Below are 17,192 nucleotides of genomic sequence, written 5' to 3'. Positions count from 1 at the left end.
CTGCTTTGTTATGCATTTGTGCATGTAGTCACCAAAAAGAGTCTAGAAGGTGATACCTTCCCTAAATTCCCCCACTGCTTCCAGCCTCTTCAACATTCTAAGTGGCCTTATCTCCACCCTTTCCCCTTACTCCCTCCAACACAATCTAAGATAGCTTTTGCTTAAGATTTTGTAATCACATTCAAAGGATTTTGAATTTTGTTTTAATTTGAGAGACAATTTAGAAAGCAGATGCCATTTACATTGGGTATTTGTCTTTCACTGCAGTCATATCTTTGTATTAAGAGATTTTTCTCCTAATACAGAGAAAGGAAAAATGTTTTCAAGGAGAAAACAACACAAAACAAAAAGCCAAAAGTGAAAAAGAAAGGTCCTTCTAGAGCAACACAGACTTAAATGCTTCAAATTTTTTTGGAGCAAGTTTCTTTTAAAAAGCTAAAAAAAAAAAAATTGGTTGATTGGACATAGTTGGTTTATATATCAATGGATGAAATGTGTCAGATTTTAATGAGAGAGTGAAAAATGAATAGAAAGAATGACAGTGGAGAAATACTTCTTACATGAATTCCATTGTCTCTGTTCCTCACCAGAAATTTCCTAACATTAGGATATATCCGGGGAAATACTACATTGTGAAAAGTAGATTTTTACAAGGCTCCTTTTTTTTTTTTTTTGAAATGTGCTTATCTTTAGACACAATTATTGTGATGCCCTGGGTGTTTTTCCTGTCCCCATGTCTTCTTTCTCAGCATATGCTTATTCCGTATGTTCAATGCCTTATACAACTTTAAATACATACTCTGAAATTTGGAATGTTTATACTTTGAAGTTGCAAAATACTTTATCCTTCAAATTGCTCTCACTACAAATCTACCTGAGAATTCAAATGATGGAGTAAAATACATATACTTTTAGTTGAAAATGAATCTGACTTTTTGTTTGGTGGTTACTATTTCCTCTTTATTCCTGGAAGGCTTTTTCTTTATTTTCTTTCCCTCACTGTACAAGTTGATCTTTTTGAAAAATAAGTGTTTGCCAAATCTAGTCTGAGTTGGAAGGGAAAGTCGGCGGGGAGGGTGATTACTTAATATTCTGACTAAGAATACTAGCAACTGATTTCCAATATAGAGGTAGGCTATATGCCTGGTGAAACAATTAAATTATAATTACACTGATTGATATTATAAATCATGCTTTGGGAAAATGAGTTTTAAGACTTGTGATGCCTTGTCTCATTTTTATTTTTCACATGTATCTTAGAAAAAAAAATCACATATGGAAGATAATAAGAGTTGTTTCTTCCTCTAGTGTGGTAAATTTTTACTTTGTAATTCTGTGCTGTGCTCTAGAGACAAATGAAGCAAAATCATAACTTTGATGATTTATTTTAAAATATTGAGAACTGTAGCCTACTTTAGGATGTTTTATAAATGCAGAGAAACTTTTTGTCTTAAAGCAATTGATTTGACTTTGTTTCTTAGTTTGGTTTGGATATTAAATAAGCACTGTCAAGAATTTTAGCCATTTAAACTATTTCTTTTTGAAGTGGTGTTTCTTAACTTACTTTCAACCTGCTCTATTGCTATTCTTTGTGATACCTATTTTACAAGGGTGTTCCATGTATGTCAGCATTTGGGTCTGCTACTGTGGCATCCTACATGACTATTCATAATTAAATTTCAGTAAAGCAAATATTAAATAGCAACATCAAGTTCTCGTGCAACAACTTTGTATAAAAAAATGATGCATACAATAAGATTCGGCAAGCCCTTTCAGTATTCTGCATTCACCAATAACTGAAGACTTCTGAGAAATATGACTTTTCTTTATACACTCAGAGGAAATATTTAAAAAGAAATTAAACAAGAAACCAGGCGCCTGTAGGTAGAGTAAAGGAAAAACATTAAAATTTCATAACAGCTCTAGAATTTGCTCGATAAATTTACGTTGGTATCAGAATACTATCCCAGACAATGAAAGTACTGTGAGCCCTAAGGTTAAGTGAGAGCCTGTAAGGAAAATTAGAGCTGCACAAAAATATTGTAGACTTCCAAATTTTAAAGGCATTAAACATTAAGGATAAACACATACTTTGCTCATTTCCTTGGATTAAGTATGGTATTTTAGAAAGGTGTGCACTTTCCCCATTTTACCCATCAAATTTTAAAAACTCAAATTTCAATCTGCATGTAGTCATGAAGATTTGATTTGTGTTTATTTGCATGGGTTAAAACAAATCAAAGTATTGAGTACAATTTATGGGAAATATCTAATTTGTAGGTCTGTGTATATTTCAACTGAAATAACTTAAAAGTTATGAATCATGACACTACATCTTAGGATATTTGTATTTCAACTTTCTGCTTAAAATTTTAATACTTAAAGACACTTAAAGCTAGGTTATCTAATTACTGTTATTGAATTATTACAACTACCATTTTGGCAGCTAGAATATATTTATTAGTGATTAATTCTCTGCTGTATTTTATTTTAAAAGGATTTTCTGTCATTAAGAAACAGTGAATTAACCTCAATTTACAACTCATCCTTTTATTTTTTAAGAAGTGCATTTTAATGACATACAAAAGCTAGAAATCTCAAATATAGAACTGAGATTCATCAAGCTAACTTAGGCACAACCTGAGACTTAATACAGAAGTGTATTAAGTACATGTCATTGAAAAAAAAGATCTAAAGAAGTACTACGTAAAATGGATGGCAAAATTTTCAGTGTACTACTTGAAAACTGCCTTTTATTTCCCCTAGAATTTGTATGCCCCATGCATCACCGTTCTATGTTAGATGCGTGGTTATAAAATTGTGAAAATGGAGACTTTTCTGGTAGCAAAAGGGTTAAGTTCTTTTTGCTTTACCAGTTTCAAATTACAATGAGAAGCCTCTTCTTTCCCAGCAGGGTTGTGCTTACATTACTCTTTAGATCTCTCTTGAAGAGGGCTGGTATATTTGTGCCTGCTGGAGGTGGAATTAACAGTAAGAAGGAGAAAGGGATTGAATGGATTTACAGGAAGGATTTCAAGTAAATTCAGGGAAACACATTTACTTGAATAGTACAACCTAGAGTATTATTTTACACTAAGACGACACAAAAGATGTTAAAGTTATCACCAAGCTGCCGGACAGATATATATTCCAACACCAAGGTGCAGATCAGCATAGATCTGTGATTGAGAAATCAGGATTTGTTTTGGAAAGAGCTCAAGGGTTGAGAAGAACTCAAGAGCAAGTGAAGATTACTTTGGGAACTACAGTTTATCAGAAGATCAACTTTTGTTAATTCAAATACCAAAGGCCTGATTATCATAAATTCATATAGGAATGCATAGGTCATCTGATCAAATAATATTAGTCGTCTTCTGCTACATCAATGCAGCAAAAACTCTTAACAACTGTGGATAATTGGAAATCTGAGTTTCAGCTTTCTTAGAAATAACTACTCTTGACACTTTCCAAAATATTTAAAATAGGAAAGGAAAATCAGTGAGGATGTTGTGCTCAGAAATGTCACTGTCATGAAAAATAGGTAAATTTGTTTTTTCAACTACTGGGAAAGTGTACCTCCTAGAAACTTAGATTTTTTTTTTTTTTTAAGAGGACAAGAAGGACTAAAAATATCAACTTTTGCTTTTGGACAAAAATGCATCTGACTGTATTTTTACTTAAGGGTATTGTGGGTTTCCTCTGGAGCTGCTGGGTTCTGGTGGGTTATGCAAAAGGAGGTTTGGGAGACAATCATGTTCACTCCAGTTTTATTTATAGAAGACTACGGAACCACGAAAGACGGGAAATACAAAGGGAAATTCTCTCTATCTTGGGTTTGCCTCACAGACCCAGACCATTTTCTCCTGGAAAACAAGCGTCCTCTGCACCTCTCTTTATGCTGGACCTCTACAATGCCATGACCAATGAAGAAAATCCTGAAGAGTCGGAGTACTCAGTAAGGGCATCCCTGGCAGAAGAGACCAGAGGGGCAAGAAAGGGATACCCAGCCTCTCCCAATGGGTATCCTCGTCGCATACAGTTATCTCGGACGACTCCTCTGACCACCCAGAGTCCTCCTCTAGCCAGCCTCCATGATACCAACTTTCTGAATGATGCTGACATGGTCATGAGCTTTGTCAACTTAGGTATGTTGTTCATTTGTTTGTTAATCTATGTTATTACAAAGTGGAAGTTTTTCCTAATAGTAAAGGAGCTGCTTGGTAGGTGGTCATGTTTATATAAAGTCATTTTCTCTAACTCTCCTCTTTAGCTTCTGTTTTGTTTCTTTCATTCATGCTATGTAAGATTTTGCCTTAGGCAAAAAGTCATATATATGTATATATATTTAATATGAATAGTTAAATTTAAACACTGATAGTGTGGGTCTTTTTAGATCTTGTTAAAATTTCAACCTCACTTAAATATATGAATGCAAAGGCAATAGTCTAAAAACAGGGACATTTATGAGGATAGCTATGCTATGGGTAAAAATAAAAAAAAAGAAACAAGCACTTACAGATGGGAAAGTAAAAGTGACATTCTGAACCACTTTTTTTTTAAGTGATTTAAAGCACATATAAGTATATATTCACATACTACTTAAAAATCTCTCATCTAGGGGAAGCAACTACTGTAAAAATATAGATGTAAAATTAACCAAGATCGAATAGCACCATAAAAGATTACTATCAAGGAATCAAGGAAGGGATTCTGAAATTCTATAATAAATATTTCAGAAATAAAGTTTCAATCTAACAGTTCTTAACTGTAATGTGTAAAGTATGTTCTACCTACTTGATTTTTTTCACAGGCAAGAAAAATGTAAAACATGCTTTAGGGGTCTTTATCTGTACAAAATTTTCCTTCTACATGAGATAAAATATTTAATTGTAATTTTCTGTAAACCACAACAATATCAGTGAGAACATTTTAAAATTATGTCTTAGTCATAGCTGGTATTTCATGATGGTTTTTAAATACTGATAATGTCAAATGATAATTTAGTTCCCAGTATTCCCTCTCACAATAATATTATGGATTACCAATTTCAAATGATCTTATAAGGGCTGTTGTTTTCTTTAAATGTTTTAGTAAAAATCGAAGGTGAAATTTACTATCTTCTGGCAGGCAAAGGAAAATAACATCGAATGTATTTTATTTTTGAAGATTAAAAATTCTATCAACAAATTTAATCCACTGGGAAGAATTGAGAACTTTATGATGTTATAGCTTTTAGAACTTTGTTTTACAAATGCAATCTGCTTTGACTTAAAATTAATATGTTTTATAAAACACTTAATTAAAAACTTCCTCATGTAACATCTCAAAGGAAATATTCTTTGAAAAGTCAGATTATCAACAAATCTTAATAACATATGAATGCTTTTATAATATATGTTGCTTAATATACTCTGCTCATTTGCTCTTAGCAATCCTAGCATGAAGGATAAGGTACTTAATAAATCATATGTTTTATGTTACTAGAGACAAAGCTCTCATTATTAAGTGAGTAAGTCATCATTTGTTGCACTAATCAGGTGTCCTGGAGGCCTTTTCTTCTACATATAATTAACAGACTTCACATGGAACTTTTTAGCCTTTAAAATATAGCTTAATGTCAAGTTAATTTGATTGCTTTTACCTAGTATAAGGGACATGCAAACGTAGCTTGTGGTACGTTTTGCTTTGTAACATTTCTAAAGTATTATTCAAGAATTTAAAGTAGTGTAAATATTTTAGTAGAAAAATTTCAGTCTAGCAAAATTTATATATTCATAAACCATTGAGAAAATCAGGTCATATCATCTAAAATCTGACAAAGAAGCATATATATGTTACATATTTTAATAAACAGTAGCTCAGTCATGAATGTCATATTTTATTAGAATTGTTCTGATCATTTACAAGATAAGTGTAAGCATGATTTTTTAATTTATGTGTTTATTTTTTATAAATCTACGTAGAGTAAGAAAGTCAAAACAAATAATAGTTTTATTCGTTGATTCCTAGAACTTTTTTATTATTGAGAAACACATTTAAAAATAAATGACATTTTAGTTACATTGTTCAGATTATAATAACATAGCAGTTTATTAGCTTATTGCCTATATGAAGAAATACAATTATTCATTAGACTCTAGAGAAACAATGTTAGTTATAAGCTTTAGAGAAATTGTGTATTTATTTTTATCATGCTTGAACTGCTGAGTAGTACTTTATACTCAATAACAAGCTATTGTTTCTTCTTTATTTAATAATTCCAAACTGTCTTACATGAAATTACTGACAAACTGATTCTGACACTAGGTGAGTTTTTCTTGGTAGACTTTAAGGAAAATTAAACAACAGTTTAATTATCCTTTGATCATGCCTTCTAATAAATCCAAAACTTATAGTCGATCACTACTTAGTAAAAAGCTTTAACTTTTGCATTTCTTTTATAATCAAATAAATAAGCATACTCAGAAAAGGTGAAAGTGTAATAACATTATTAGCTGCAATAAGAGTGTCAGTGCATTTTAAATGTAATATCCATTAGCAAATATTACCTGTAGTTTATTTTGTGTTCTTATAAGACTAAAAAGGATTAGATTTTATTTTTTCAGTATCTTAAAATATATGCATATAGCTGAGACTAAGTACAAATGAGTCACGTTAGTAATAGTCAAGGGATTTGTATTGAGGAAGTCACCTGGATATTTAAATATGTGAAAAGAATCTGTTGACATTTCTCATAATTAGAAGAATTATATGAAAAGGATCTAGTAGCATCCTTTTCAAAAATGCTTGTGTGTTGTCCTTCTCAAGTCAAATAACGGATTTTCTACAGTTACCTTTTCATTCAGAAATTCTTTTTTCAACATAGTTTTGGTCATGAAGAACAATTAAGCTTAACCCAAACTCAGAATCATGTTTAACAAAATACCCACTGTTTAAAATTCGGATGAGATTAGCTTTATGTTCATAAGTGAAAAATAGATTTGAATTTACTAAAAGAAAAATAAAATGTAAATAAATTGCCTAAGGCATGCAAACATCTGAATGTGAAACCAAAAACATCATTTTAACCTTTATTTTACTGACTTGTTTATTTTGAAGAAATGAATATAAATTATTAGTTGTGTGAAGAGAAATATTTTTTCTATCATATTCATTATTCTTAGGCCACTTTTATCAGTCTCATAGTATTAAATTTTACAGGTTGAATTATTTGCTTTTTCCCTAAAACTGTTGAATGTCAGTGGAATTTTTGCTTAGTCCATATAACATTATTTTGTTAATAATAATGTCTTTCTGTTTAGTTTTCTTTTTTAACCATCTCTTTGTCAAAAGTGCTAAGTGTTAGTATATGTATTAAATACCAACACAAGTTAAAGACATGATTAGATAACTTGCTTACAATATTTATCTCTTGTTTACACAAAGAAAACATGTAGTGTATTTCTAAGATCTTTTAGTTAGAAGCCAATTTTGATTACTTGATGACATTGTCCCCACAATGACATAACACTAGATGTTTTATAGGAAGTAAAAAACAGTAAAAACAGGAAAATTACTTTTATATTATTCTTTGTATCTACATATTCCTCTGGAAAAAGTTGAACTTTGAGTTTATTAATGGTTTTTCTCTTAGATATATTTCAAGAAGATGTTTTAATTCCAAGCATAAAAGTATTTAAATGTGCTGTTAAATTTTTTAAATATGAGAACATACTTAGTATGTTATCATGAAAGAAAAAACGCTTTCAAAAACTTTAAACCTTTTTTGCCTACTTACCCTAATCATTAAGTTCTCTTGGTACTGGAAGGAAAAAATGCTTATGTTCTCAGTTGACAGATTTGAAAGGCATCATTGATAATTTATTGTTGTTTTTGGCTGAATCAAGTGCCCAGTGGAAAGGAATTTATATACAAATCTGCCTAAAGATGCCTATCGATGTAGTCTCTCCAACAGTTATTAACACTTGTGCAACATAAACACACCCATAAACACATGGAAGCTTTTTTTGAAGGGGGATGGGTTGGAAGGAAAGATAATCTAAAGCCATTATAGTACCTATTCATAAATTATGCCTGGAGTAACTAATGCTAATAATGGGCAAAGCAACAATCATTCTGTAAAAGTTTTAACTTTTGAAGAGAAAAATATTGCTGAGTGTGGAGACCTTTTTCTCTCTTCTTCAACAACCCTTCACATTCATAATCGTGACCAACAGGATTCTTTTTCTCCTTTAAAGATGATTGATTATCAAGTGACTGGCATGACAGACACATGCAGGGTTGCCAGAGATAGTTATAATCATAGTTTAATTAAATGCTTTTTTTTTTTTTTTGCAAATTGTAATGGTTACTTACAAATATCAAAATTTAAAGATTAATGAGACGTATTAGCTGGAACTAAGGAGGACTTGGGACTGCCTCAGCCGCCACCTCTGACTCCTTCCCTTTCATTCTTCCATTTTCTGTAATATCACCACTCTCCCTCCTCCCTTCTCATCCCAGCAATTTTTGGCCTTTCCTCCTTGTTCTGTGTCTCTGTAGCCCCAGGCGCTCTTGGCACCCCTCTCCTTACCACTCCTACCCTTCCTGGGGTCTGCCTTTGGTCCTGGTTTGCGAGAGGCTTAAATTAGTTGGAAATCAATTAGTTACAGTTTGAGAATTGAGGTACACTCTCCTGTTTTCTTTCCAGTTGAGGAGGAAAAGGTTATGACGTGCCAATTGCAGCCTCCACCCACTGGGAGAAAAGCTCCCCAGGGTACCAGAGCTGCCCTGGCTCTTACCATCCCCTGTAATTGTTTCTCCATCATCCCATTCTTCTTTGCCTCTTCATCTCTCCCTAAGGATCCCATTGACAGAATTTAATTGTGTTTTGCCTTTATTTTATAAAATAACATTTAAAAGGGAAAATTTCAAGAAAAGTAAAAGAAAGAAAAAGAAATCAACATCGAACAAAAATAACACTCATCAAACATGCTAGTCCTATTTAGTTTATAAAAAACTTTTGCTTATATTATCCTTAATATTCTGTCACTTCCATGAAGAAATTAATTTTGTTTTGAGAAGAGATAATGAGAAAGAATAAAGAGACAAAGAGTAGGATTTAGAGGCATATAGGAATAAGGATGAGACAGAGAAAGAAATAAAAATATTTTGGAAAAAGAGCCTGAAAGAAAGAAAAGGAATGAAATGAGTCATTAAAGGCTGGTTTTTAGGTTGTACAGGTGGAGGAGGTGCTGGGAGATCCTCAGTCTACCTCATACTGAACAGCAGCTAATTCAACATCCCCAACCACATCAGCTCGAGGGGAAAACCCTTTCATCCTTACACACTAAAATACCGAAGTGGGGAAGGAGGGGGGTTGTCTCAGTATGTGTGTACAAGGAGCATACAGACAGGCTACTCACATTTACAGTCATAAATAATGTAGTAGCTCAGCTTTAAAAAACCACAGGTTAAAGGAAGAGGCTTCCCTGACGCACAGGAGAGGGGCTGAGATCAGAGGAACCACTGAAAGGGTTGGAGAGAAACAATGAATCCCTTGTTCTAAGTAATATTTATGAGTGCTTCTTTGCACCTTAAGTTCATATTTTATTGGCTGGGCTGTGGGGTTTCCCATTTGCTCATCTCTTAAAATAATACCCTTGGCTAAGATATCCTTTAAAACACACTAGTCAGCCCTGACAAACAGCTCATTTATTTAGGAGGAAAAGGGATCTGTTTTGATTTTGATGTCAGATTGGGATGTTTAAGATTCAGCTCACAGTCTGAGAGTAAGATAAAAATAATGGTGGAGTATTCACCTGACTTTTTCAGAGATGTTTAAAACAATCTGCACAACCAAGTAGTAGTAACCTCTAGTTTGTATGAGTCTTGCCCAAGAAGTTGTGGATAAATGATAATTTTAAAAGGCAGAAACAAAATCTATTAAAATATACAGTGTTTAAAAAGAGAAAAAAAAAAAGACTATTTGTAGATTAGCAAGAAAGGTCTTTAGTGGTTTGGGGAGTAAAACAACAACAATAACAAAACAAAAACCCATAAATCAAAAAGAATGCATTAACCTCAACTTGGAAGGCAGTGAATTAAATACATATTACATAACTCTTAGAAACCAAAACCTTGTATTATTCTGAATATTTGGATGTTGAAATTGAACTGGAGATTGTGCTGTTTTATGACTTCTAAGACAATGAAGATCCTTGTCTTCGATATTGTGTTTGTTCAATTTCTTTCTAGAAAATAATTTTAGCAACTTTTATTGTTCTTGTTAAACAGGTTTCCTGGAGTTGTTAGGAATAAAGAAAATAGTTTTAAAAAGTCAGGATCAACAGATGTAAATCCTGCTTAGATTTTATGCAGGACTATAAGACATGTCTAAACCAAGAAAAGATTTATTAACATGTACACAATCCTTCAGCTATTTTAATGCTCTAATGAGATGAGAAGTTCCGTGTTATTTGTTGGGCAGATTTTCTGTCTCTGTTCTGACTCTGTGATTACCCTTTCTATATAGGAGACACAGCCATCTCCAGAATCTTAAGTTCATGGCATATTACTGCTCACATGACTTTAAAGTTTAATTATAAATTAAATTTAATTGCTTTCTTTTCTGTGATTCCATCGCAGAAGTAGAGTCGTATACAGGAAGCCAGAATGCTTGGATTGGAATCCCATATTACATGCTTACTAGCAGCATGAACTTGAGCAAATTATTTAAATTATTTGTGCCTCTGGTTCCTTATCTAAAGATGAAGTGTAGATAATAAGATAATAAGTGCAAATCTCAACTCGATGAATGTTGAGAGAATTTGCAGGAGCAGCTGCATAATCTGTGGACCCTGATGAAAATGAAAATGCAAGCCCCTTGTTCAAAAATTATTAAGAATTTCAAGATGGTGGCAGCAGAGCATTATGCCAAGAGCAGGGACCTTCTAAGCCCAGGGCCCTGTGCAACTGCACCGGTCACTTGCCCGTGAGGCTAGTCCTACATGTTTGATTACATGTTGTGGCAACAGAAACCATGTCCCATTCATCACTCCCCGCCTGCCCCACCCACTGAGATGTATCAGCGTTCCCAAAAGAAAAGAGACAGAATGTGCAAACTGAATCATTTAGGAGAGTTTAAGTAATGTTATAATGTTTATAGTGTTGTGGGCAGAGGTTTTGTTTTGTTTTGTTGCGGCAAAACAAGGGATCATATAGTATCTTGGGATGGCAGGGTAGCCTTCACTACTCCTGGCTAGGGGGCATAGTTACCAGAAAGCTCAGAGGAGAGATATGTGGGGAAGGTGCCCTGATAGAAACTGTGGCATTAGGAGAAAGATGCTATGCATCTAATCCCTACATACTCAGCAGGGAGGGGTACAGATACCAGGGGATAAATACCCAGACTATACGTTTTGGTCTTCCCTTGGTTCACCCTCACTGAAAGCCAGAGAGCCACAGAACCCATTGGTGCGGTTCCTAAAAGTTAGTCTCTTGGTGAGAATAGCAGAATAGGGAAATGTGAAGAGTGGATCTTGAGGTACAAATGGAAGATATTCAGCACAAGTAGATAAACATTGGTTGTTTAGTCAGCAAGCGTTCTAGAATTACTTCAATTTCAGTGCAAGTTACTGATATATATGTTAATCTTTGTCTTAGTTAACTTATAATAAAATTCAAGAGAATAATAATTTAGTGTGAGAGATAACTACTTCAGGAGTTGGTGAAATAAAGTGGTAAATATAAGCATGGCATGCTGAAAAAAATCCCTCAATTGTGTTTGGGTCAATAATTTCAGCTGATATATTAAAACCATTTTAGAGAAAATTGAAATTAAAAAACAAAAATTACCCAGAAAACAAAACCCCCTAAAACAAGGAAAAGTAGCGCTTTCAGATCACAATATGAACTGTGGACTGCAATTGCCAATGAAAAAATTCAGTAGGGGAATGAGCAGAATATATGCAAGTATGTAGAGCAAAATGAAGAGCAATATATTTTTCAAATCCCTGTTTATTCTCAATTGTATGTTATACCTCCTGAAATGATCCATGACTGTGTGTTAGAGCTTTTTTGAATTCTGAGTGGAATCATATGATATTCTCACATGCAGTGTTCGCATTCCATAGTTAATGTTGCAGGCAAAAATAATGTTAGAATGAGGTAGATAGGGATTATTGTCTTTCTTCTTTGCTACCTTTATTCTCCTCTGGCAGAGCTCCTGTGACTCAGAGAGGCAGAATTTAGTAGTGGAGCAGGTATGTCAGCTATTTAGTTCTCATAAATAATCAAGCACTAAACCTTGAGGCCAGAGCCACTCCCTGCCCTTCAATCACAGAGAAATACTGAATAGAACAACTCCTTTCCAGTACCAGTTTGTGTTTTCCATCAAAGTTGCTACAGTTGGCAATTTCACTTATGTAATTATTAAAAGAGGAAGAGAGGGTGCAACTCAGAAATTGTGTAGCCTCTTCTGCAAATAACCTTGATGCAGACACAAAATACTTATCTAGTGGGGAAGAAATGAAGGTTATTAATTAAATATGCTTTATATCAAAATTTGTGTAGATGTATTCTTCGCTCTGGGTGAAGGAGGGTCACTTGGTTCTCCCTTAACTGTTTTAGTAGGGTTTCAGTGTTAGGGCTTTGGAGCCAGACTGGTTTGAATTCCAGCTGTGTATCCTTGAGCAAACCATTTCACTTTGTTGAAACTATTTCCGCATCTAAGTGGAGCTCATAATAGAGAATTGGAGTTAAGATTGTGTAAGGTGAGGTCCTAGACCTTTGAGTCTACATGAGACAAATAATTAATGGTCTCACCTGCTATTACAACTATTTCTACTAGAATATACTATGGAGATCTAATGTTAGAGGAAATCTACGTTCAGCCTACCAGACTTCGTCAAATAAATGCCTTGCTGAAATTCTGAAACATTATGCACATAATTTTTCCTCTGTCTGAAAGAAAAACTTTGAATTTCATTGACTCTTTCTTCAAGTTGGACAGCTGATGGACTCTGTTCCCCCACCAGGGTGCTTTGGAAAAGGCCAGTCTGTGGCAGAGCCTTCATGAGATGGATTGTGGTGCTTTCCTCTGAGGACCCAAAAGCAACATTTTCTGTGATTAGCTGCTGAAAGGTGCTTTTCATATTACCTTTGGTCAGAGTCCTAGAACTACTCCATGGTTTTACTTTAATTTTAGATATTACCTGTTCCATTTCCTTGCTTGTTAAGGAGAAGGGGAAACTGATTAGAAACCAAGGCAGTAATATACAATTAGAAGATATTTGGTTGTAAAGACATGGACACTCTATAAAGAACCCTTTGAAAGAATGTTAAAAAAAAGTTTTTAATGCTTATTTTCATAAGTCAACTCATTTTGAGGGTTTTAATTTTTAAGAAGTTGATTCATGATGAAAATTTAGGTGTATAAACTTTTAAACTCTAAGCAGGAAGGTCACTCTGTTCAAATAATCTTTCAATCTTGGAGCTTTTAGTATTGTCTGTAACTCAAATCATGTCTGAATTTATGATTTATAACTTGCAGCTATTCTCATTACTATTTAAATCATTATTATAATTTTGTTTCTACTTAATACCATTCAGCCTTAAGTATTGTGACTTTCCTCGACTATTTGTTTTTTTTTTTTTTTTCCCAGATGAGGCTGTTAAATATTTTTGTTAATTTTCTTGAGTTGTTATAATATAATAACTTATAATGTTTTAAACGTGATGAAAATGTATTTGTTTGGTCTCCAAAGTCACACAAAAGGCCATACATAAACTGTGGACATCTTCTGTTACAGGATGCACATTGTAAAATCATCACATTGATTTTTGATATTTCATAATATATTGAGTGGGAAAGCATAGATTTACTGTTTTCTCATTATTTAATAAAATGATGAAAGATAAGCCATTAATATGATGTCTCAGTTTGTGTTGATGTAACACAATACCTGATACTGAATAATTTACAAGGACAAGTTTGTTTGGCTTATGATTCAGGAGGCTGAGGAATCTAAGATCAGGCAGCCCATCCAATGAGAGTCTCGTGCTGCTTCAACTCTTGGTGGAAAGTGGAAGGGAATGTGAGTCTGTGCAGAGACACGCAGGAGAGACTGGGCTTATAACAACCTGCTCTCAAGGGAACTAATCCATTCCCAGGTGAGCAAAAACTCCCTCCCTCCCACAAGATGACATTTATCTATTCATAATGGCAGTGCCTTCATAATCCAAGCACCTTTCATGAGGTTCCTGTTCCCAACACTGCCGTATTGGGAATCAGCTTTCAACATGAGCTTAGGAGAGGACATACTCAAATCATACTGATAATCACTGCTAGATTTTTAATTGTGATGGGTAAAGTTATTAAAATAAGTATACACATTCCAACTACATATTTATTGATATATTCAAATCACCATTTAAGGTTTTTCTCTTTACACTTTACATTAAAAGTTATCATTCTTCCATAATTTACATTGAGGAATAATTTTATTTATCATAATTAAGAGAGCCATTTTTTTTTGTATGTGTGATACATTTACAGTTATGCATCATTTAAAAATGGGGATGTACATTCTGAGAAACGTTTCTTTAGATGATTTCATCACTGTACCAATATCACAGAGTGTACTTACACAGACCTAGATGGCATAGCCTACTACACACCCCAGCTAGATGGTAAAGCCTATTGCTCCTAGGCTACACACTTCTGTAGCATGTTACTGCACGGGATACTGTAGGATGTTATAACACCATGGTAAGCATTTATGGAAACATATCTGAAAAAACGTAATTGGTTGTGCTACATTATGATGGCTATGATGTCACTAGATGATAGGAATTTTTCAGCTCCATTATAATCTTATGAGACCAGTGTTGTATATACGATCTGTGTTGATCTAAACATTGTCATTATGTGGCTCCTTATAGTATATAAAATTTCATAGTATAATTGTAGCAGTGATAATTAAAGGAACAATAACAATAAATGTAGTTCCCGTGACAGAGACTGGACTCTGATTTTTATGCATTATTTCAGTGTATCCACATTTAATTCCATGGGTAAATATTTTTCTGTCAATGTATTGATGTAAAAATTGAGGGTATTCAGAGGGTAAATAACTTACAAAAGTCACCCAGCTAGTAAATGGCGGAATCATTACTGGAGCCATGCTCTGGTGACAGATTTTATATTCTTTGCCGTTATTCTTTGCTTTATAACCAACTTTTAGAGAAATTAAAAAGTATACAATTTTTAACAACAATAGTAATAATGGCTTACATTTTTTAAAAGCGCCTTTATGTACATTAGGTGGTTTGATCTAAATTACTGCAGTATATAGCACTCAAGGAAGTAGATATGATCCCACAACACACATCTATGGAAACTGGAGTTCTGAAAGGTCATTCATTCAGTCGTTTAACAAATAAAAGCTGACTACCTACTATTGGGCCAGACACTGTGCGAAAGACTGTGCCTGTTTTACTGCCAAGATCACAGGGCAAAGGAGCCAGGTCCAGGCCCAAAATCCTTCATTCTTGTGCCAGGATTTTTTTTTTCTTTGCTCAATGTCACATACTTTAAATAAATCACACCAAAAATCTAGCACCAAGTAAAATTAAAAACACTAACAAAAAATCCCTTTAAAGAATTTTTTTTTTAAAAGCCTGTTACCAGCTGACAGAACCTATGGAAGCCTTTTAGTCCAAAAAGACTGGAGCAAAGGTAAAACCAAATTGCAGCAAAACTTGAAGAGTCTGTTAGAAGCCTGTTCGTATAGCTCTGGGAAATTATTAGTATGGAGGCTGCAGTGACTTTTAAGGAAATATCCGAAAAGAAGGTTTTATGTTTTACACTGGATGCTAATTGTACATTCCAAAATATAAGTGTGGCTCAAACATTCATTATTTGTGTTGTATTCAGGAAATAAGGATACAAGAGCATACAATTTTTCAAAATTAGGTTGTCGGAGCTGTCTAAATCTTGACCCCTAGCCCTATCTTACTTCTTCAATTGTGATGGATAAAGATTTTCCTCCAGGTTTTACTGCTAACAAGAGTGTATAAAGTGTTTACTTTGTTACTTTATACATTGAACATAATGTAGTTTCAGGATATAATGAGAGTCAATGGAGATACAATTATACATTGAAATAAAAGGGGATTCTGAGAATTAGTATAAGGACCACTTTCATACATTTCCTTGAATCTACTTACAGTATTGGGGATTGGGCAATGATTACTTCAAGTTGATTGTCGAGAAAAATTGATCAATATTCTATGACTTCCTTACTCTTTCCTGACAGTTTACTGTGATTGTGAAGTAAAAATTACATCAAAATATGGATATAAGTGTACTGATACACCATCACAGTTGTTAGTGTTCATCTATCAATTCATATCAACAAAGCATTCTATCATAAAAGTGAAATAATAGAAGTGGAAGAAGTTAAGACTGTAATGATTTCTTCTCTAGTGGATATTCTGTTTGCTGCAGCTAGCATAGTGCTTATGATGTGCAAGAGAGCATGCAAATAGCATTTCAGGTGCTAACATTTTAAATTTTCATAAAGTCACTCAATTTTATAGATGAGGAAATAGAGACCCTGAAGTCCTTTGTCCAAAGTTCTACTTCCTGTAAGAGGAGGAACTGGATTCAGAGCTCAAGCTATTCACTGATATGCTATGCTGCCTTTGTCAGTGCTATTGAGAAGACTGCTGTTGTGGGGATATTGCTTGAATTCTTTGTAAAGTTCTATATATTTTCCAACATGTTATATATTGAATTTGCACTGTTTTCACTTCATCAGTAATGGACATAAAATGTCACAAAATGAAATAATAATATTTTAGAAGAAAGTCTCTAATAATGAGTTTACCAAGAGTCTTCTCCCTGGAGTTCAACTGTTACGGGTTTTTGATAGATGAGTTGTGTTGCTGGCCTTCCACAGGAGGCAAATACTTATGAAACAGGAAAAGAAGCACTTTGCAGACACCAAGGATACTGACCTTTGTGACATGCAATCTAACTGGTCAGTACTAAGGAGTGGAAAGGTTGATCTGTGTTATTGATTTCCACTTTTAAAAGACAGATTTGGCATAAACAAGATTAATATTTGGCAAAATAGAAAAGAGGTAAAATATCAAAGTTGCAAACAGTAATAGGCCTTAAAAGAAGTGGTTGGAGATTGGAATAAAGT

The 17,192-nt window shown here is 33.7% G+C and overlaps 1 protein-coding gene across 2 annotated transcripts in view; it reads left to right on the top strand.

Annotated features, from left to right (window-relative positions):
- Positions 1-676: 676 nt before the first annotated feature.
- Positions 677-17,192, top strand: part of BMP5 (bone morphogenetic protein 5) — a 122,695-nt gene continuing 106,179 nt past the window's right edge. The window contains exon 1 of one of the 2 annotated variants that reach the window (XR_646077.4): positions 677-4,145. Coding sequence is in view for 1 of the 2 variants with exons in the window: in XM_003897760.5 (XP_003897809.1) it covers positions 3,656-4,145 (490 nt within the window). In the remaining variant the exon portion in view is untranslated. The remainder of the gene's footprint in view (positions 4,146-17,192) is intronic. The other variant, XM_003897760.5, reaches the window with a different exon arrangement.

The sequence above is a fragment of the Papio anubis genome, chromosome 6, assembly GCF_008728515.1.
Source record: "Papio anubis isolate 15944 chromosome 6, Panubis1.0, whole genome shotgun sequence".
Classification (NCBI taxonomy): Eukaryota; Metazoa; Chordata; class Mammalia; order Primates; family Cercopithecidae; genus Papio; species Papio anubis.
Note: the sequence above shows the minus strand (reverse complement) of the source record. Positions and strands in the feature narration are given on the sequence as shown.